This window comes from Paroedura picta, chromosome 14 (assembly GCF_049243985.1).
Source record: "Paroedura picta isolate Pp20150507F chromosome 14, Ppicta_v3.0, whole genome shotgun sequence".
Classification (NCBI taxonomy): domain Eukaryota; kingdom Metazoa; phylum Chordata; class Lepidosauria; order Squamata; family Gekkonidae; genus Paroedura; species Paroedura picta.
Genome location: NC_135382.1, coordinates 20,500,176 through 20,521,886, shown reverse-complemented (window position 1 = coordinate 20,521,886; position 21,711 = coordinate 20,500,176). Strand labels below are relative to the sequence as shown.

The 21,711-nt window shown below is 48.2% G+C and overlaps 1 protein-coding gene across 1 annotated transcript in view; it reads left to right on the top strand.

Moving 5' to 3' along the window:
* The first annotated feature begins 361 nt into the window (after nucleotides 1-361).
* The window catches only part of ATP6V0D1 (ATPase H+ transporting V0 subunit d1), a 34,761-nt gene continuing 13,411 nt past the window's right edge, over nucleotides 362-21,711 (top strand). The window contains exons 1-2 of the mRNA XM_077309835.1: nucleotides 362-589; nucleotides 15,529-15,700. Of these exons, the coding sequence (XP_077165950.1) occupies nucleotides 457-589; nucleotides 15,529-15,700 (305 nt within the window). The 5' untranslated portion in view covers nucleotides 362-456. The remainder of the gene's footprint in view (nucleotides 590-15,528; nucleotides 15,701-21,711) is intronic.

Below are 21,711 nucleotides of genomic sequence, written 5' to 3'. Positions count from 1 at the left end.
AGCTATGAAAACAAAACAGAGGACTGCGGCAGGAGGAGTCTCCGGATCATTTCCAGGCAAAGTACCCGACGGAGGCAACGAGGGAGCCTGCGGGGCACTTCAGGCCTGGCTGCCCTCAAGGCTGAAAATCCCCCACATCAAAATTTCGGATCAACGCTCATTTTCCCCGCGTCCTGCGCGAGGAATAGGTGAAAAAACCCCCCACAGTGCCACAAACAGACTAATTTTGACAGAAGAACGTCCATAGATGATGTGGCTGCTCTAGCCTTACCCTCTCTATGTTCGTTGGGGTCGCGTGAATTAGTGACGCACCGCCGCCCTCAGAGCGCGTGACGTAGAGTCGCGCACGCGCAGCATAAATCGCCCGGCGCCCTTTGCAACGTCACGTGACAGGCCGGGAGCCGCTTCCGCCTCTGTAGCTGCCGCCGCTGGTCCATTTGGCGTCTCGCCCCCACGATGCTGTCCTCTTTCCCCGAGCTGTACTTCAACGTCGACAGCGGCTACCTGGAGGGCCTGGTGCGCGGCTTCAAGGCGGGGGTGCTCAGCCAGTCCGATTACGTCAACCTGGTGCAATGCGAAAGCCTGGAAGGTAAGGGCGGTGGCGAGCCTCCCTGTCCAGGAGCAGGTCTACCTTTCTCCCTCCCGGCCCCGGTGCCTCGTGTGAAGCTGGTAGGTGCTCTCTCTGGGTCTCTTCCCAGGCCCGGTTTAGCCCCTGCATAAAGGCATTTCTCTTGTAATCTCTGCAACGGCCCTGTCAGTAGGTTGCCTGTTTGTCTGTCTCGTTCTCCCTGCCTTTGTCACCGCAGAGGACCCTGGGTGGGTGGTGGCAACCGATGCCCAGCCGTTAAGTTGAAATATGTAACTTAAAACAGGCAATTAATGCAGTTCCCCTTCTTGTAGGTGAGGCTGTTGAAGGCTCCCTAGCAGAGGGAGCTTTCTTAGGAAGATTGCTGGGCTTGTTCGGTCATAGATATGTTCTGGCATAGTAGGTCATAGATATGTTCTGTGACCAGCAGCATTAGTTGCAAATCTGCTTGAGTCCAGATGAGTTGTCCCTTGGGTGGCCCTAAGTGGCCAAAGGCTGATCTTTTGTATGGGAAGAGTGTTTGAATAAAAGCTGCTACTCCTTGCAGCAATATCTTGGTGACCACATTGACAAGGCATACAGAGGTGTACAGACAGGGAGACTCAGAGAAATAAGGGTGGATGGGTATTCAGAATTTTTTGCAGCACTGACTGTAATGACAGGCATGTCTTCGTTTCTTTCAGTCATATGCTTCTAATCCAGATTGATCATAGCTGTTCCTCCAAGGACCTGAGATGTTTCCCCCTCTATTATAACAAATTCTGGGAGGCAGGTCAGGGGATATGGTGATAAGCCCAAGAACATGCCGCCAAGAATTACGGCTAAGCAGAGATTCGGGTGCAATTCTAGCAGCCTGATTGAGCTCAGCTGTCCTTGGCATATAATGCCTTGGAAGATAATTTCCTTTTGTTTTTCCCAGTCTTGATGAGAAGCAACAGCAACTTGAGTTGAGGAAGACTGCTTTGCATGTCTCATCCCTTGCATTTGCTACAGTGTCTAGAAGTTCTCCAGAACAGAAGTTCTCCGGAGTTGGTTTTGCTCTCAACTGTATTGAAATAAAGCCCATTCACTAGCTCTGAACAGAGAAGGTTTTTCCACTCTTGTGAAGGGGAAGGATGGGGTAAGGCAGGCTCTAGCTAAGGGCAGTGAGTTCTTTTTCCTGTATTGTGCAAGGTGGTCACATTACCCTGCCTCATGACTGGGGCTTTCTTCATCAAATTCAGTGTTCTGCAGCTATTCTGTGCCTTGATCATCTCTCTTTTCCCGTTTTCCCCACCATAATAGTGTGAATCAAATCAGAAGAAAAGAGTATCAAGGCTCTGTGAGTGTCACCAAGGCAGATAACTTGAATGGGAATTAGCTTTTTCTCCCCCTCTTTTCCCCTCCATAAAGTCTGGGAGATTCCCCTCCCCCAACCAAAAAAGTTATTGCATTGGTCAGCAACTTTTCTTGATTCTGATTATGCAAAATTGTGGAATTTAGGTACCTTTATGGAACAAATGCCCCATGGAGGTGTGCCTGGCCCCTCCCTGTTGATCTTCCAGAGGCAGCTGAAGGGAGTTTTAGTTAGGACTGCCTTTAACTGTCCTAACTGTTCTTATTTATTGGTAGTCTTAGTTGCATTTTTAAAACTAGGCCTTTCTAATGGTTTTTGTATGCATTGCTTTTCTTTTGTTTATTATGTTTTGTTGTACTTATATTGTAAGCCTCCTTGAGTTTTACAAAGGAGAAAGGTAGCTACTAAGTGTCTTAAATAAATTAGATGTAGGAGAAAGACAGGAAGAGTGTGTTTTCCTGAGAATTGCCCATCATGCTTAACCATGGCTCTACATCGAATAACAGGTGTAAAAGATACCTGAAATCTTTGAATACTACACCCACCCTTATCCCACTGGGGACTTCAGAGAGAGTCTACCAAGATTCGTTGGCAAATGATACGACAGTCTCTGCAGTTTTCATTTTACCATATTTACTTTTAAGACGAAGAGCAATGTAAACATCTTTGTTTCTGAATTAAATTGTTGTTCGTATCAGTCGAGAGGCTTGTAGCGTGGAGTGGGGTAAGAGCATTTTGTCCCCTTCAGACGGTGAGCTCTTGTGATTCCATAGTGCAGCATTAGTGTTGCTGAGTTTGTTACTATGCTCTTGCTATTACAGCTCCTATTTGTTGGTTGTCTCCTTCTTACAGAAAAGAAATATAGAGGTACTTCTAGTTGTGCTAAACTAATCAACAGCTGTAATGTGTTGCGATTCATGCATTTAGCTAGGAGAGCGACATACACATCCTAAATTCTAGTTTAGCTTGGGGGTAGAAATGATGTGAAAATTAAGGCAGCATGGAGAAGAAAGGGGGGATGAAGAAAAAGCAGGCCAGGTTAATTACTTGGTTAAGAAGAGGACATCCTTATCACTGGCAAGAAGGTGAATTGGGTACTGGTTGTAGAGAAAACACAATTGTTGTGTATTTCTTCAGTCTCACTCATTTTATGGATGTGCTTAGGACTTATGTGTTTTAAGGCAAAGCAAAATTCCAAGCTGCTCTCATCTTATGAAAAAAATCCATAGGTGTAGAGGCAGTGGTATGCTACCAGGTTTATAGAGTGACCATGATTTACTGCTAGCCCCACCCACTATTCCTTATTTCTTTTAGGTTATTTGTACCATTTCTCCAGGAATAAGTGACTGGTGCCACTTCTTTGCTGCTTGGTTCCCCCAGATTAAACTGGAAACAAGAAATGCATGTCAGTCTGGTATTTCTACAACCATTCCTGCCCCTTGTTTCCAAATTGCAAAGGACTTATTTGAGTTTTTTCCCCAATGGGAAAATTGAAAATTTGGAGGGTTGTAAGGGGCAGAAAAACCTCCTTTGAAATGTCCCCCCCCCCCATTAAAGCAAGATTTTACTCAGGATGTGTAGCTTGAAGATTGTTATGCAAAACAGTCTATATCCCTAGAGAATTATTGTTCCTGGGTAGAAACATATTTTCGAGGACCTGTTTTTGACTAATCTCACATACACTTAATATGCTATTGAATGCTATTGAAGGGATTCAGTATTCAGCTCTGCATCCAGCTATGGTGCTAGTCCTCTTGTAGCAGTGTGGGATTCTCTTTTCAAATTGTATGCCTTTTGTAAAATTTAGATTCTGTTTTCAATGTTGCTTTCTCGGATAGCAAAAACTAAGATATTAAAATAGAAAATAGTGCAGTGGCTTGCAACTCTCTAGCAATGCCTTTGTTGACAATTTATTGGCATTTACTATATTTTCCATAAAGATAGCATATAAAACTGAACTGTTGACTAAGTTATAATGTTAAACGATAAATTTAGAGCTGAAAAGGAAGCAAGTATTGCATATATCACAATACTTTCTCACCAGCATTAAACTTAACTGTTTAACATAAAATGCATTGTTTGTGTGTGCACATCTATGCACATCACAATTTTCCCCCTAGAATGTCCTTTTAATGTTTTTCTGTATGACTTCAAAATTTCTGGAAATGTTATGCCTCTACCATCTGCCCTGTAAAAAATAACCTGTTCTTTTTTGCAAATATATTTTAGTCACAATGTGGCAGAAAGATGTACCACTAACTTAAATAGTCATGTAACACCATAAGAAGTCTGATTTATATATCCAGCTGTGGGCTGTTTTCATAGCTTGGCTTCTACATTTAAGGAGCCAAAATGCTCTTTGCCATCGGAGTTCTATACTTACTTGCCTAGAAGCGAACTCTCTCAACTTCTGTGGAACTTCCAAATAAGCATACTTCAAGATGCAAGCTTTAGAAACAATTGCAATGTCTGAAGAAGAGAGAAAAATATTTTCTGTGTTGCTTTAGATACATAACATGACTGTCTGACAGCTGGATTTCTCAAGCCTTGAGAACTTGCTTTCCAGATGCCTTGCACTGGCTCCGAAGCCTCCTTTGTTTGTTTCGGACCTGACCTGGATTGCCCAGGCAAGCTTGACCCCATGAGATATCGGAACCTAAGCAGGGTCAGTCTTGGTTAGCGCTTGGAAGGGCGACCTCCACGGAATACCAGGGACATGATGTGATTGCACTGGCAAATCGTCTCTGGACATCTCTTGCCTGGCAGCCAGATAATCTTAGGATCTCCTGGCTACATTGCACACGTGCCATACGATAAATAAAGCATGTTTGTTTCTTTTTCTCATGACTAATTTATCACACTGTTGAAATATGAAGGAGCTGCCAAGACAAAGAATGTTCTTGAGATAACGGCCATAGGCGGTTCTTGATTAATGCCGTTCTTATCCGAGGTCCGTAAATTGGCAATAAAAACACTTCCCGGCATCCTGGGAGTGAAACGTTTAAAGAGGTTCCAGGGCAGAGGAGGCTGGTGGAGGAATTTGCGTCTGGTCTGCCACGTAGGGATCAGAGGAAGCTCAAGGGGCAAGGTGCCAAATTGTGGTTGGCTTGAAAGATGGTCTAACCCAGGGGTAGTCAAACTGCGGCCCTCCAGATGTCCATGGACTACAATTCCCACGAGCCCCCTGCCAGCATTCGCTGGCAGGGGGCTCGTGGGAATTGTAGTCCATGGACATCTGGAGGGCCGCAGTTTGACTAGCCCTGGTCTAACCTCATAGATCACTCTCCCTCTTTCCTGTCCTCCTTGGTCCAGCTTGGTGGGCTTTGGCTTGGCCTGGGATGTGCAAATAGGCAATTGCTCCCACCATGTCACTGGATGGAGTTGTCTTGGCCTGCTAGGATTGCATCTTGTGTGATACTCCTCCTTTACTTTTGCAAGCCCTTCCCTTTTATGGTAAGATTATTGTATATCACCCTGGGCCTTTTCAGCGGCCTAAATGACACCCCAAAAATCACATGACCTGTAAGGGCTGTGAAGGACTGGAAGACTTGGTGCTCTCACCATTCCAGTAGCCCTTAGGTCAGGTTTGGATTTTAGGCAGGCAAGTTTCTGAGTTCCCTTTTTGTTGCTTCTTGAACTGAACAACAGTTTATAAATAATACAAATAATAATAAAAAAACAACCACTATTGCAGAAGAGCTGGTTTTCCTCTTCCCTCTGAGAATGCTGATGGCCTCATAAAGTTAGGACCTTTTTATGTGTTTGATATTTGGCAGGGAGGGCCTGGTCAGTGTTTGTGTGCATCTCCCACCATTCCAATGAGGGGGAGAAAATAAAATAAAAGCAAAATCTGTTTTCTGTAACCAATAAAGTGAAAATAAAATAATGGAAGCAAAAAGCGGAAAATCAGACAACCTTTATCCGCATTAAGAGCCCATCCTCACGTTTGTGTTTTATTTCCTTAATTTCCCCATTTTCTGTGCAGGAGATATTATTGCTGGCTTTACGAAACCATTAACATAATATAAATGGTTGTAAATATCGGAATACAAATCGTCTTGTCCAAAGGATCCCACAAGCCCATGCTCACTTGCAGAGCAGGCAGAGGCCCATGTCTGGCACCTCAAGAAGCCACAAAACAAAAAGGGAAAAATGCCAGGTGATGAGAAATAAATTTATTTTACAAAGTCTCTAAGCGTTTTACTGTGTAGGCTTCGTCAAGGGGAATCGGAACAGGCACCTGGGGCTGGAACTGTCCACATCAAATGAAGCCAAGCCAATGATGAGCCACAGTAAGAAAGTCTCCAGGGTTACCCTTTGATCTCAGAGCCTTTGGGGGATCAGGGACCGTTGTAGGGGGAGGCATTTGGTGCCCCAAATAAGGCAGGGAGCCTGGTGGAGCTTCAGTGTAGAGTTCCTAATTTTTTCCTTATTGTTCAGACAATGAGTGTTTAGCACTTGCTCTTTTGTCGAAAACACTTCAGGTATGTGATAGAAGATGCCTAGGGAATGCACATCCTCCTCATATATATGTGCTTGCGTCTCTTTGGAAGAAACAGCCAGTGCACACAGGGCAGGACCTCTCCACCAGACAAGATTAATGTGGACAGGGGATTTTATTTTCTTAGAAAAATTGTAAGGGAACTGAAACTGCTGTGGGCTTTGCAGACCAGGCGTACGAAACAGCTGTGAGTCAGATAAGCTGGAGAAAATGGTCTGATTATTGTAAATATATTTCATTTTGTAAAATCAGAATTATATAAGCAAAAGCATATAGAAAACGGTTATAGAATGGTCCTATTGTTCAACTGTCGGTCTTTTCAACAATTTAGTGGTAATGGTCTTGGTTATATCAAGACTAATAGTTTTTTTTTTCCTAAGAGGAGCATGGAATGAATGTAAAAGAGAAGTTGTTTTTTTGTACCCTGCTTTTCTCTACCCTGGGAAGTCTCAAAGCAGCTGGGAAAGGTAGCTGGTTGATGATGCTCTGTTTGTATCCATGCCTGTTCTGGTGGGTGCAAGAAGGAAAGCAATACCCCCCCCCCCAAACATGGTGCAATTTTGCTGCTCCCCTTGTCTTTGGCTGCATTCTGTAGCTTCAGGGAACAAAGTCTGAATCCAGTGGCTCCTTTAAGACCAACAAAGTTTTATTCAAGGTTGGTTTTTAAACTGCCACTGGACTCAAACTTTGTTCTGCAGTTTCATAGCAATCCTCTTGAATCTATAGCGGGGGTGACTCCTGGGAATTGGACCTATGAAGAGCCACAGTTTGGCTGCCCTTGATCTACAGTTTCAGGGAGTTTCGTTTGCCAGAATAATTTTCTGTTCATGCAGTTCTCACTTCCGTCACGAGAGGGCACCTCCGGCTAACTTTCCGTCCAGCCTCTTTTAATCGGTGTGACCTGGAGATGTGCTATCCCGGGACGAGTTTCCCCATCTGTGTGCCCCTCTTGGCTGACATAGGATCCATCCCTTTGTCAGCAAACTTCAAATTTTGGCCTGTCCTTTTTTGGGTGCTGAGTCCTTGTTTGCCTCAAAACAAATAAGCAGATGTTTGAGAAGTCTTGTCGCTTGAGCTTGTATCATTGTGCCGAGTAGGGGAGGTCTGTCCCTTTGAGCTTTGCTTCTGGATCTTTCCTTTGAATGCAGTGTGGCTCTCTGGGTGAATTTTCCATTTCAGGCTCCCTCTGGCACAATAATACATTGCATTCATGGTTCCATGGTAAGGAACCATGGAACATGTACATGTAATTGTGCATGGGTACCCCAGCTTTCCTTTCAGAGCTTTCCTTTCAAAGAAAATGAGCTGTGGGGCTGGTCTGCTCTCATCCATCGTGGTCTAGGTGATGAAAGGAGGCTGGGAATCCAGGCCATCTTACTTTGAGGTTCTTGCTCTAGGAAGGAACTGTTTAAATGAGTGGTTCAGAAGTTTGATGTTCAGTAGGGACCAAGTAGAGAGAAGCTTTTTGAAGCTCCCTGGGAAAGGCCCTCATTGGAGGGAGATAGAAATGAAGTCAACCTGAGCATCATCATGCATCGCAAGGGGTGAGAACATTGGAAGAGGCTTTTGGATAGGAGCAAAACTCCACTTAATCCAGGGTTGTTTTCAACAACCAGGTGCCTCTGGGAGCCTTGTAAATCGCTGTGAAGACTTGGGGGCAGGGGAACCAAGTTCAGATCCTTTCTCTGCCATTACACTTGCTGGATGACTATTCTCTCTCTGCCTAATCCACCTCACATGTCTGTTGTGAGGATAACACAAAGGGTGGGCCACATATGCTGTTCTGAACTCCATGGAGGAAGGGAAGGCTAAAAATGAAGTAGATCAGTGGGGTAAGAAGATACTGACCCTCTCCTCCTTGCCCCAGCATCTGGGCTTGCTGGTATACTATCTCTGAACATGGCGGTCCCATTGAGCTATGATGGCCAAAGGGTGTCTCTTCCCTATTTGGCAGAGAGCCCTGGACTCTGTGCTGATTGACAGGGGGCTTGGCTCAATTAAGCGGCTTGAAGTGGAGGAGTCAATATTGCTCCATCTTGATGATGGAGGAGTCAATATTGCCTTGGCAAATGGAGAAATGGCTCATTTGAAGAAAAAGTGAAGCTGAAAGGGGGGGGTGAAGTCTGCCTGGAAAGGACACCTTCCAGTCTACAGTCCCTTCCCCTAATCTCAGATGTGTAAGGCTTCAAGTCCTCAGTGGAAGGCATAAGAGAGCATAAGAAGAATCCTGCTGGGTCAAGCAAGCAAGTTGACCCTGCTGTGTTGTTTTCTACAGTGACCACCTGGAGCCCCGTAAGGCCTTCACGGCACAGAGGGCCCCTGCCGCTGCACATGGGTGTTCATTTGACCTCTTCTTGCTAACTCACGTGGCCGAGAGTTCTGAAAAACCGATTCTGCATTGCGTAAATGAATCCCTTTCCTTTGTTGGTTGGAAATATAGCGGCCCGTTGGGTGTTCCTGGCACGCAGCGAGCATTTGCTCAGGGGACAGATTCATCTGCTCTTGACTCTTTACAAGGACTGTCACTGATAACTCCTGCAAAGCTGAGGAGTGGCCGAAATCAGTTCCAGCATCGGGGCTCGAGAGTCGTAGCAGCCAAGATGAGGCACCGTGCTGGGTGCTTGGAGGTCTTATTCTCCGGCCGGAGGCTGCGTTCTCCCCGCAGAGAACTTGGCCGGGCTTGCCCCTGGCTGCTGCACCTCCAGACGGTTCCAGCCCTGGCAGAGTCCCCGTTTCCCATTTGATTAGCTGGACTGCAACTATTTTAACAACACACGCTGGCTCCTTTGTGCGTCTTTGAGGGACTTTGTTCCGGCCCTTGAAAGAGCCTCTTTTGGAAAGCAGGCTTGAGAATCTTGATGCATCTTTGCCTCCCCACCCCACCCCCAGCGCTGGCCTGTCGGAGCTCGACCTTTTTTCCTTGGAACAGCCTGAAACCTGCTAACCTTTGGAAAAGTTCTGGAGTGAGATAAACCTCGTAGACAAATAGAAGCGGCAAAGAGGAGCCAAAACGGAGCTGTGCAGCTGGACAGAGCCAGGCTGTCCTCCTCTTTTTAGAGCAAGGGTGGCCAACGTATGCCCCCTCTGCTCTCCAGCCTGGAGCTTGGGGGCCTGAAGCATATCTTCCTGCACAGACCATCCTCTTTGCACACAGTCGAGTTCTGTAATAACACAGGTGCTGTCCTCATAAGAGAGGTTTTACAGTTATGAAACATGTGCAATACAGCAGGGGCTCATGGGAATTGTAGTCCATGAACCTCTGGAGGACCACAGGTTGACTACCCCTGCAATACAGCACCAAAGAGGTAGTGTGAACCGTACCTTACAGCATGGTTTTAAGTATGAGTGAAACTGCAGGTCAGTCGTTTATTATACCTTGATGTATATTTGACAGTTCTGCACACTGTTGATGGCTCCCCCCCCCAAGACTATAATTCTATGCAACTTTCTGCTCTTCTGGCTCTTCCCAGGGGGTGAGGGGGGTCTCTTTGCTGCAACACTAGCTTTGCCCTGCCCTGTCACCGCTGGACTCTCAAGTCCTTTGTTCTGGGAGCAGATTGGAAACCAAGTCACTGTCCCATCAAGGGTCAGAACCATCTCTCCAAGGTCTCTGGCAGAGGTCTTCCATATCACCTACTACCTGCCCTTTAAAAGCGGAGCTGCCGGGGATTGAACCTGAGATCTTCTGCCTGCCAAACAGGTGCTTTACTCCTTAGCTGTAGCCCCTCCCCTGTTGCACTCTGGGCAATCTACATGAGGTTAGAAATCATTAGTACGGGCCGTAGAAGGTGAGCTATATCGGAGCCCACCCTGAGTTCCTGGGCTGGCTCCTTGTATTCCTTTCCTGCGCACACAGGTTAGCTATGTGTGAGATGTGGCTGTATGCCCGCATGTCATAGCAGCCAGGGAGAAGTCACGCCTGCATGCGCAAGCTTGAGTTGCACCAAAGCTACACATTGTCCATGAGCGTTTCTTTGGGCGGTGTCCTGTTTCCCAGCCGAAGCTCCCCGGGTGGCTTGCGTTTGGGAAGGAATGAAAAGGTAGCAGCTTTGAGTGACAGCAGCTATTCAGTTCAAATTAATAGCGGTGGATTTTTAAAAAATTAAATCAGACATGATTCCCATGAGAGGAAACTCCCTCCCCTCTGTGCCAGTCTAGTCCGCTGGACTTGACTTGGGGAGGCTGTGGGTCAGGATCACATGAAGCAGGAAGAGACTCCAAAGGGCCATGCAAGCAAGCCCCTGACCGTCTTGGGAACTTAAAACATGCACACTCCTGACAAGTGCTCATCCAATCTCCTCCTAAGCAGGAGACCCCACCACCCTCTGAGGCAGCAGATTCCATCTACTAGCAGCTCTCACCCTCAGAAAATGCTTTCTGATATTTAAGAGGAACTTCCTTTCCCATAACATGAACCCACTAGTCCTTGCCTCTAAAGCTGCGGTAAACAAGTTGGCCCCCTCTTCAACATGTCTGCCTTTTCCGTAATTAAAGGCAGCGACCGTCCCACCCCTTGCTTTCCTCTTCTCCAGGCTACACCTACCCAACTCTCTCTACCTCTCCTTGCAAGGCACAGATTCCAACCCCTCAGCCATCCTAGACACCCTTCTCTGAACACATTCCAACTTATCAATATCCTTCTTGAATCTCCTCAGTCATCTCTTTGGTTGTTATGTCTCCCTCTCACCTTGTCCTGCTCCCATTCCTTGGCCCTTTCCAAAGATGTTGTGTGCCAGGGGAGGGTATCCCTCTGCTGCCTTGACAGCTGGCTGAGCAAAACTCTGAAATACTTTGGAGGGAGGTATGATTGCAGGAACACTGTTTGTCTGGAGGTTTCATCCAGAAGGCCGCAGCCCTCTTTGGCTCCATCTCTTATTCTTATTCAAAGGGGGCTGCGGGTTGCTGGAAAAGTCTCTGCTGACACGCAGGAAGCCCCAGGTTCAATTCCCGGCCTCTCTGGTGAAACAGGTCGGCTAGCAAGTGATGAGAAAGACCTGGGAAGCCGCTGGCAGTCTTGTAGGAGACAGTATTGACTTGGATGGGCTGAGGGGCTGCTTCAGGATAAAGGAGCATGCATGTGTGTTCGTGTATGCGGCCTCTCCAGAGACCTGCTGGAGGTGGGTTTCCACTGGTAACACAAAGCCCTTCAGACATCAGCACTAAAAAATGGGGTGATGCCACAAAAGCACAGCCAACGGGGAAAAAACCACAGGTCCATGGTCATTAAAACAAGCAGGTTATAACAACAGCATAATATGCGCACTGAGCAGCCTAGAGCAGTGTAGATACAAGAAGGCAAAGCATTGGTTTTTATGCCCCACTTTTCAATACCTGAAGGAGACTCAAAGCTGCTTACGATCACCTCCCCATCGTCTCCCCTCAACAGGCACCCTGGAAAGTAGGTGAGGTTGAGAGAGCTCTGACAGGACGAGTCTGTGAGAACTGCACTATCAGGGTTGTGACGAGCCCAAGGCCACCCAGCTAGTTGCATGTGGAGGAGCGAGGAATCAAACCTGGCTTGCCAGATTAGTAGCCGCCACTCTTAACCACTTCACCACGCTGGCTTTACCATGCTGGATCTTCCATAGAAGCAAACATTGCTGGGTTAATCAGGGTATCTTTGCCTGCCTGCATTACTAGCTGGGGACTTGGGCATGCACAGCAGGCAGTTTTGCGTGAAGGGCAATGTCCGATACAATCAAATGTTTTGCTTAGCTTGCTTATGTTGGTCTCGGTCTGTTCTCCTGACCCCCCACTGCTCCTAATCTGCAAAGTGATTTCTTCTCTCCCCCCCCCCCCCCCCCCCCCCATCGCTTCACTTTAAAGTCAAGAAGTTCTTATACAACTAACGGCTACCCTGGAGGCCTGAGAATGCCTTGAACTTCAGATTCCAAGAAACCGCCGTTGGAGAGCTCTTCCCATCTGGTTCTGTTCAGCCGTTGCCTCATCTGCCTTCTCCTCCTGGTGCCCCCTGACACCTTGGGAGGATGCGACTCTGCTCATGACCTCCCCATAAAGCTGAAGGCCAGTGGGAGCCTCAGCGCTGGGGGAGACAAGTGGCCCTTGGCAAGAGGCATTCTCCTTCTGGGTTTGGCTTGCAATCCGTAGGGGTGCTTTCCGGGAGCCGGAAGGGCGTGCCCCGAGTCCGAGTGAGGGAAGGTTTCCTTCTGTGCGTGCCCGTGGGGGTTTCGTCAGAGCAGCTGCACAACGAATGAGCTGATCACCCTGTATCTGGAATGTCTAGCTTTGCAAGGGCCATGAGAGTCTGTAAATCAGCTGGTAAGAGGAAAGGCTAAAAGAACTGGATGCATTTTGCCTGCGGAGGAGAACAGGAAGGGATCCCAAGAGGCAGCTGTCCTGGCAGCGCTTGGAGCCCGGATCCCCAAGGAGGACAGATCCTGTCCACTCGATCTGGATTCAAAAGCGAAGGGCTTTTAAGGTGGGGAGAGTGTCCTTATGTATAAGAGGAGCTGAGCTCTAGCCAAAAGCTGCTTGGGAAGGCGGATGTTTTCAAGGCAGGGTGCCTTCAGTTGAGGCTTGTGGTAGGGGGCTGGAAGCCAGTGGCCCAACTGCGTTTGCTGGGTTGACATTCGGCTGGCCTGCTGCTCACCTCTGTCCTTCCAGTGCAGGGGGGACCAAACTGTGCCCCCCCTCTGGAAAAAAAAAAGGTACAAGGCCCTCCTGGAGGTTTCTCAAAAAGGTTAGATCTCTTCAAGGAGCTCATTCAATGAAGTGGGAACCAGCTATGATGGGGAAAATTCTAGTTGATGGATGGTCCGCAGGCCTTTTTAAGTGGGGAAACAGCCAGTAGGTGGCAGCGTATCCCAGTTCCTTGGACAGCTAAAAGAATCGTGCAGAGTCAATCAAGTCCCCTCCTGGTACCCTGAGACAGACTGCTACAAGATAGCTCCAGGGAGAGTGGGGCAAGCCACTACTACTAAAGCTCCCACCTCCGACTGCTCCAGCACTTCACCCCTGATCGGGTGCCCACCCTAGGCAATGACAATTTACTGTCTCTCTCAAGTTTTCCCAGCTTTACAGACAGCCTTACCTGACTTAAAACGCTTACATACCTGCAGCTGTTCTTCCCCTTTGAACATAAATGTTGGGGAAATGGAAAAATGTACCATGCTCACTGTCATGTCAAACCTAAATTTGCTTTACCAACACAAAATGCATAATTTAAATCTTAGTATCTCAAATTGTACGATTTGGCACATTTGTTGGATTTAAAAATGTGTCTATTTTTACAAAAAAAAAAAAGGGGGGGAATATATTCAGTACTTGAGTGCAAGTTACAAAGTGTTGCTCCCTGTGCTATATTAGCACATGTATCCTAGTTTCTGACTTCTGAGAGGCGGGAAAAACATAATAGTTGAAATTCCAAAATCTTGTAGCAAGTTTGCATGTTTTTATGTCGCTGTCTTGTGGACCCTATTTCGGTGGGAAGGCTGCGTAGCAATGCTTGGAAGAGATCTACTTTCTAACAGAACTCTTTAAGTTGTTGGCAGGCACATTACGGCATATCGATGGCTGCAAAATTATTCCGTTATTCACATTTCAGCAGGAAGCATTTTTGAAAATACGTTGTGCCTGTCTACTATGTACACGCGAGAACATATCCTTGTCTGATGTTATTCTAAACCAAAATTTTCAAACTACACATTTTGAGTGAGTAAAGCCTCTTGTGGCGCAGAGTGGTAAGGCAGCCGTCTGAAAGCTTTGCCCATGAGGCTGGGAGTTCAATTCCAGCAGCCGGCTCAAGGTTGACTCAGCCTTCCATCCTTCCGAGGTCGGTAAAATGAGTACCCAGCTTGGTCATGACTGGGGAAGGCACTGGCAAACCGCCCCGTATTGAGTCTGCCATGAAAACGCTAGAGGGCGTCACCCCAAGGGTCAGACATGACTCGGTGCTTGCACAGGGGATACCTTTACTTTACCTAAAACCTTATCTTAAAAGGATTTCGCTCGTTGCAAATGAGAAAATATTGCAGAACTTTTCACAAGTGTTCCCCCAAAAGGGAGGAAGCCCTTAAAACTACAAACCGGCCCCACCACGTTTTTCTTCCAAGCCTCTATATCTCCAGCGCTCACTCCAGTCTTTCCTGACATATTCAGATCTGTTGTATCTTGAAGATCTGATCTACAGTCCTCAAAGCCTTATGCTAGAATAAAGTGTTGTCCTCAGGGTGCCACAGAGCTCCTGTTTGCTTTGCTTGCAGCACTGCTGTCCCTCTGGAATTATTCCTCCTTGAGATTTCACTCCTGTTTTCAGGAAGGCTAGGTTTCCTGCCCTCCTCTTGGAGCTCACAGTGGTAGCAACTTTCCCCTTAAAAAAAAAAGTCAGCCCCAAGGTATCTTTTGCAATACAGACCAGATGGGCATGGAACTCTTCCTTACCCCTCCCAGGGACCAGGTCAGGAAGTAGTCAGGAAGTAGCCAGCCAATCTGTGTATTCTGCCGGCCTGGTGTCAAGATGTGTGGGCTCATAGAGTCATAATGTGTGTCAACCTCCCTTTTTGCTCAGCTAGTAGAGCCAGAGAGCTGGGTGGGGACAAATGAGGTTAAAAGGCCAGTGGGGCATCCCGAAGGGAAAAAAGTTCAGTGGCTGCTTTAGCTGGCAGGACGGGGAAGTGAACCATGCAGATGGCATTTCAGTACAGCCCTGTGTCTGGCTTGCCTCTCCTAGGGCCAAAATGTTGTCCGGCAGGTTTCAGGCATTTGCTTCAGCATCCTTCCTCTCCCCTCCCCCCCTTAACCTAGTGACCTAATAAAGAGACTTTCAAGAATGTTTGCAAGGTTTTCTCTGACGAAGCATCAGCCGTGAGCCTAAAGAAGACACAAAGTTCAAGGGCGTGGGCCTCGATTCTTTTCAGAGCTAAAGACTGACCTACAAGTCAAGGGTTGAACTTCTCACATCCCCGGGGCGTGCGCCAGGCAAGGTGCAGCACATCAGCCAACCTGAGCTGCCTCCGTCCACCCAGCAGGTGTCACTAGGCCACCTTGTTAGCTCCACAGCGGTGTCTTCAGTTAGGAATTTTCCTCTAATTTTTTTCTTTTTGTCTCTTCTCTCTCTTCCCCCCCATCCCCCTCTGGGCACCCCAGATCTGAAGCTTCATCTCCAGAGCACTGATTATGGGCACTTCCTGGCAAATGAGGCCTCCCCTCTCACCGTGTCCGTCATCGATGACAAGCTTAAGGAGAAGATGGTGGTGGAGTTCCGACACATGAGGAATCACGCCTACGAGCCCCTGGCCAGCTTTCTGGACTTCATCACGTAAGCATGGGCTTTCCTGCCTGGCAAGGGGGCTGCAAGCTTGTGCTGTGGGGCAAAGGATTGGGTTGCCTGGTGGCCGGAGGGAGCGGGCCTGATGTGCCATGCTTGGTCATGGAGCCCCGTTGTCTGTCGGGGAGCGTCTTTCTTTCTGCGGTGCAACGTGGGTGACGGGTGATCACTGAGACAGTTTCTTGGCTTGCCTCTCCAAGTGAGCTGTCAAGAGACCAGCTCAGAGCAGGATTTGTTTTCTGTCTTAGAATCATGGCAATCTCACGGTCCTGTTGCTTCCTTTTTCTTGAGCCTAAAGCCCCAAGATAGAACAAGGTCATCGTCACTAGTAAATACTGCCCGGGACAGGATCTACTTGAAAACATAGAGCTGGCAGGGATCCCAAGGGTTATCTAGTTCGGCCCCCTGTGCAATGCAGGAAATTCACAGCTACCTCTAGCCGCAGTAATCCCAGCTCTGTACCCCCAGCAGGCAAGCCTGGATCGAAGCCAGTTGGCAGGGCGTGAATGGGCCTAAGGCATCCTGAGGATCCAAAACAAGGTGGCGGTGCTGATTCCCAGCCCTTTAGGGAAAGCGAGTTTCATTTGAGGACTGTCTTTTCTCCTGCACTTCTAGAGTTTTTAGCTCTGTAACAAAACACTATAATAGGCATTTCTTTACAGTGAGGTGCTAGCCCTTCTGTGGATGTTTCAGCATACGCAAAAGCAAGTACTGTGTTTGGCCTTCACCTGTTATGCATGGCAAACATCGTTCCACGGTTTCACCACACCAGGAACTGCACAAGTTCAGTGGTGGAGTGCAGACTTTGCATGCAGAAGGTCCCAGGTGCAGTCTCTGGAATTTAGTTTGGGCATTCTCAACCAGAGTTCCATAAAACCTTGGGGGTTTTTGAAGCCCTGGAAGGGTTTCCTGAATTGGTGGTAGTGAATTAACTTTTAAATATGTTTTTAAAGTTTGTTAAACATTTATTGGGTGATATGACCATATATGGTCATGTCAACCCCCCCCCCCAGCTCTCAAAACGGCCAATGATGGGCCTGGAAAGGGTGGGAAGGGGAGGGGCCCCAGGTGGGCGCGTACGCAGGTAGGCCTCCCAACCATATTCCGCACGATTGCACCACTTCTGGGGTTTCTTGAAGCCTGAGGAATGTTTCAGAGGTTTAAAGGTAAAGGTATCCCCTGTGCAAGCACCAGGTCATGTCTGACCCTTGGGGTGACGCCATCCAGCGTTTTCATGGCAGACTCAATACGGGGTGGTTTGCCTGTGCCTTCCCCAGTCATTACCATTTACCCCCCAGCAAGCTGGGTACTCATTTTACCGACCTTGGAAGGATGGAAGGCTGAGTCAACCTTGAGCCGGCTGCTGGGATCCAACTCCCAGCCTCATGGGCAAAGCTTTCAGACGGCTGCCTTACCACTCTGCGCCACAAGAGGCTCTTTCAGAGGTTTATCAATGGTAAAAAAGTTGAGAAAGGCTGCTCTAGTTAAAGGTTTTCTGCAGAAAACCTTGGGGAGCCACAGCCTGTATTGGGCTGGATGGAGTAAGTCAGTATAAGGGGATGTCTTATATTCACTTGCCAGGGAAATCTTTGCCATTTGGCTTCTGGGATCTAAGAGAGGGTGGACACCAAATCCTTCTTGTGGGAAAATGACCGTTCTGTTTGGCATGTACGACCTTGGAAGAGACTGGCGCAAACAGACTTTGTCTTAACATCCTTGTAAATGGGTCTACAAAATCTAGACGCATTTGGATTTTTACTGGCCTCCCTGTTTGCACAAATCTGTTAGTCATTTGTAGTTAACCTTGTACACACTTCAGTTCATGCGTACATGTGCAGCAAACGCACACCGGCCTTCATCTAAATTCCATCTTGCTCTTTTCTGGAACAGCTTTTACGCAACAGTAAAAAAAAAGCCAATAGCATTCTGGTGGCAGTTATGTTCTTATTAAATATTTTTATCCTGGACTCTGAGTTAAAAACTTCCGAGGCAGCATCTCAGAGTAAAACAATTAAATGACTAAAAGCAAGAGCATGAAATCAGCTATAAAGTAGGCATGAATTTTAAAAGCCGAGCAATAAAACCATGTAGTAAGCAGCTAAAAGCCAGGTTAAAAGTCACGCACACCCAAAGAAACACCTGCTTAAACAGCCAGAATAGCTGAAGCTGCTCTAGGCTAACAACTAATAGTTTGCAAATGCCTTGGAAAATATTTTTTGCCTGATCATTAAGACTTATTAACTTAGTCAGGGGAATGTTTGCAGAAAGGCAGATCGAGATTGGTAGCCATGCTAGTCTGTCTCTAGCAAGAAGAAAGAGCAAGAGGCCAGAAGCACCTTAAAAATTAACAAAATTTGTGTCAGGGTATGAGCTTTCATGAGCCACTGGCCATTCCTTAAGATATAGATGACTCACAAAAGTTCACACTCTGCCTCAAATTTTGTTAGTGTTCAAGATGCCACTGGTCTCTTGTTCTTTTCTACTCAGAAAGACAGTTCTGGAGTTAAGGGGCCACAACCAGAAAAGGCCCTGCCTGTAGAGGTTCTGAAAATGGAGGCACACAGACCCCAGGGTATCTGGAGATAAAATTAACTCATGGGCAGGCTGGCTGGCTCATGTGGAAGCAGGTGGTCCTTCAGAAACCCCAGGCATTTAGATGCTTAGAACCTACAAGTTTGGGTAGCCAAAACAGTACTCTTAAGCAGTGGTCCCCAACCCCCGATCTGGGTACCGGTCTGTGGATCAGTTGGTACCGGGCCACGGCTCCTCCTTGTCCTCCTCCCTGGCAGCTGACTCAGGGGCTGCCCTGCCACTCTGCCGCCAGCTCACCTTTGGTGCTCTCCAGCGGCTGCCATGGCTGGGGGCCCCCCTCGGCATGGCACTGTGCAACTGCTGCTAGCAGCGTCCCCCAGTGGGCGGCAGGAAGTCAGGGGCGCCAGTGGGAAAGCAAGCGGAGCAGGGGCTCAGGTGGTGGTGGTGATGTTCCTCGGCAAAAGACTATCCCCCCCCCCCCCCCGGGCCTCAGTAAAATTCTCAAGCATTGACTGATCCCTGGTGATAAAAAGGTTCGGGACCACTGCTCTTAAGTACCAAAGAAATGTGACCTCTGTGCCAGGTGACAAACTTGCCTCTGTGTTCTAATCTTGACGATGCGATCACTTTCCCGCTGATCTAATCCTAGTAATCTATCTTGATCCACACATGAATAACTGGCCAGAACTCACTGTTCCAGGGAAAGCCAGAGTTTGTGCAAATCAACCGGAGCTGGTGAAAGGCCCTGCTTGCCACAGATAAGGCCTGAGCATCTGTTTGTAGGTGTAAATCACCCGACCAGCGTATGTGCTGGAGGGAGGAGCGCCCTGTTGGCATTTACAGAGTGAATTCTTATCTAGCTGAATTATCAGGATCTTGAACCTTAGCCGGATTCGGCTTCAGTTCATCACCCCCTTCCTTTATTACTACCTCCACAATTCTGTCTGCAACATAATTTGCATAGAATGTAGTGACAGCGGGGGGGGGGAGGGATGGGGGGCCTCCTACTGTATTCACAAGAGCTCTTTCACGTGGCTGCTTGGAGGAGATTCATCTTTGCCACGGGTAATCAAGAAGGCTCCCGTTTGCAAGCCCAGCTTAATGGGAGGTGGGTGGCACCAGTGCTTCATGGAAGTTTTTTTTGGGAAAGCTACAAGAAGAGATGTGGGCTGATGAAAAGAGTTGAAATGTATTACCAAATCTGGCTTGGGCTTGACATCCCAAAATGGTTTGGGTAATGGTTTAGAGGTGGTGGTGATAGAGTACCCAAGGCCTGGGATGAGAAAACCTCTTCCCGCCCCCCCTGGCTATGATTCTTCAACCGTATCTGGAAAGCAGAGATCTTGATAAAAACCAAGGAGAGGCTGTTTCTTCTCGGAGACACCCGGGAGATGCCGGCTGGGTGCTGAGTCTCCATTTTGGTAATGACCAAGTTTCAACTCTACTTTGCAGCTGCTAAACAAAAAATCAGAGTCCAGTGGCACCTTTAAGACCAACAAAGATTTATTCAAGGCGTGAGCTTTAGAGCAGTGGTCCCCAACCCCCGGTCCGGGGACCGGTACTGGTCCATGGATCAGTCGGTACTGGGCCATGGCTCCTCGTCCTTCTTCCTGGCTACTGCCTCGGGGGCTGCCCTGCCACTCTGCCACCGGCTCACCTTTGGTGCTCTCCAGTGGCCGCCATGGCTGGAGCTCCCCCTCAGCATGGCACTGCGCAGCTGCTGCTGGCAGCACCCTCAGCAGGCAGCAGGAAGTCAGGGGTGTCGGCAGGAAAGCAAATGGAGCAGGGGCTCAGGCAGCGGCGATGTCCCTCGGCAAAAGCCAACCCCCCCCCCCCCCGGGCCTCAGTAAAATGGTCAAGCGTTGACCGGTCCCTGGTGATAAAAAGGTTGGGGACCATGGCTTTCGAGTGCAAGCACTCTTCCTCTGATTTTGTTTTGCTGTGCTGCTTCAGACCAACACGGCTACCCACTTGAATGTGGCAGCTGCTAAGTTGGATAATGCAGCATATTGGTGGGAAACAGACCCCCGCTCCCCCCGCAAAGAAGCTGATGCAATCATGTTTGAAATGTAGTTTGATTTGCTAAAGTATTACCCCTAAAACTGCAAAGAAGTAATTTGCAGCCGATAAATATTTATTTATATGCTGCAAATGATTTCTTGGCATTCTTTTATTCATGTACGGCCTCATCTAGGTTGGTTCAAGGTGGTTAGCAACAGTTTAAAAACCGTTTGCGATAAAAAGAATTTAATATTAGTATAAAAATCGCCTCCTATTTCTCAGTTAACCCTCTGAGAGTTAAGCTGATCTGGAAGGGGTTTCCTGTCTGCGGAGGAGTTCTCAAGTCGTCTCATGGCTGGCCTCAACCTCAGGCTTGGCGGAACAGCTTGGTTTTGCGGGCCTCTGCAGTGGTTTTAAGTGCCCAGATTAACTTTTGGGAACATTGGGCAAACCTTGTTCTTTCTAGGAATGAAAAGAGATAAAGCATATTTTTCAGAAATTGAATTGTCCTTATGCATTAAGACATTACGGAACACAATGTGCAGGAAGCGTGTGGGAGGTCCTAAACTGCGAGGCACAGCCTGCGAGCGCTAACCGGCAAGGGGCTCCTAAACCATCAGACCGGCTTGGGTGATTCCAAAAACCCCACCTGCCCTAGCTTGGTTACAGCTACTGGGGTGGGCGGTAGGGGGACGCTTTGAACCAAAGGCTCTTTGGGACAAGTCGATAAGAACAGACGGACTGGGTTAAATCAGAATGCTAAGGCAGCATGTGTGTGTCAGAGAGAGACAGCCAGTGAGGGAATCAGCTGTGCTTTTGCCCCCTGGATCCCAGAGAGACCTCAGAATCCTTAGGAATGCTTTCATTGGTTGGGATCAGGCAGATCAAGGCCAGTGGTGGAGGAGATCCAGCATTTCCGCCGCCTTGAAGGAGGTCAGGCAGGAGGGAAAACTCCAGTGCAGCCTCAACATTTGGGCAGGAATCTCGAGTGGAGCGCTGGCCAAGCCTTGTAAAAGACAACCAGCCTGTGACAAAGAAGGAGCGCTGTGGGCCAGGAGCAGCGGACTAGGCGGTCCTTGCCTGACCTCTCTGTACAATCTGGACCCCCCGAACGTCAGTGTGCTGCCCCCCCCCCGGTCTCCCTCCCTCCACTTGCCACAGTGCATTCTTCCTCCCACAAAAGTGCCAAGGGGATCCTTTTGCACAGACACTTTGTGTGCTGCCACCCTTGACTTGCACGCTATACTGTCGTGTGCTTCTAGGGCAAGGTCCACGGAGCCATCTTTTTCACTGCCGGTAGGATCATAGCGCTGGTTCCTGGGGTGGCATTCCTTCCTTGCTTGGGATTCATTTTTAAAAATAAGGGGTTTTGCCCTCAAACAACGGGGGGAGGGCTGGGCGAGGCAAGGCTCTCTGGGCGACCGTGAGCCGGTTAGGCACCCTCTGCTTGGGGGGAGAAGAGAACGTTG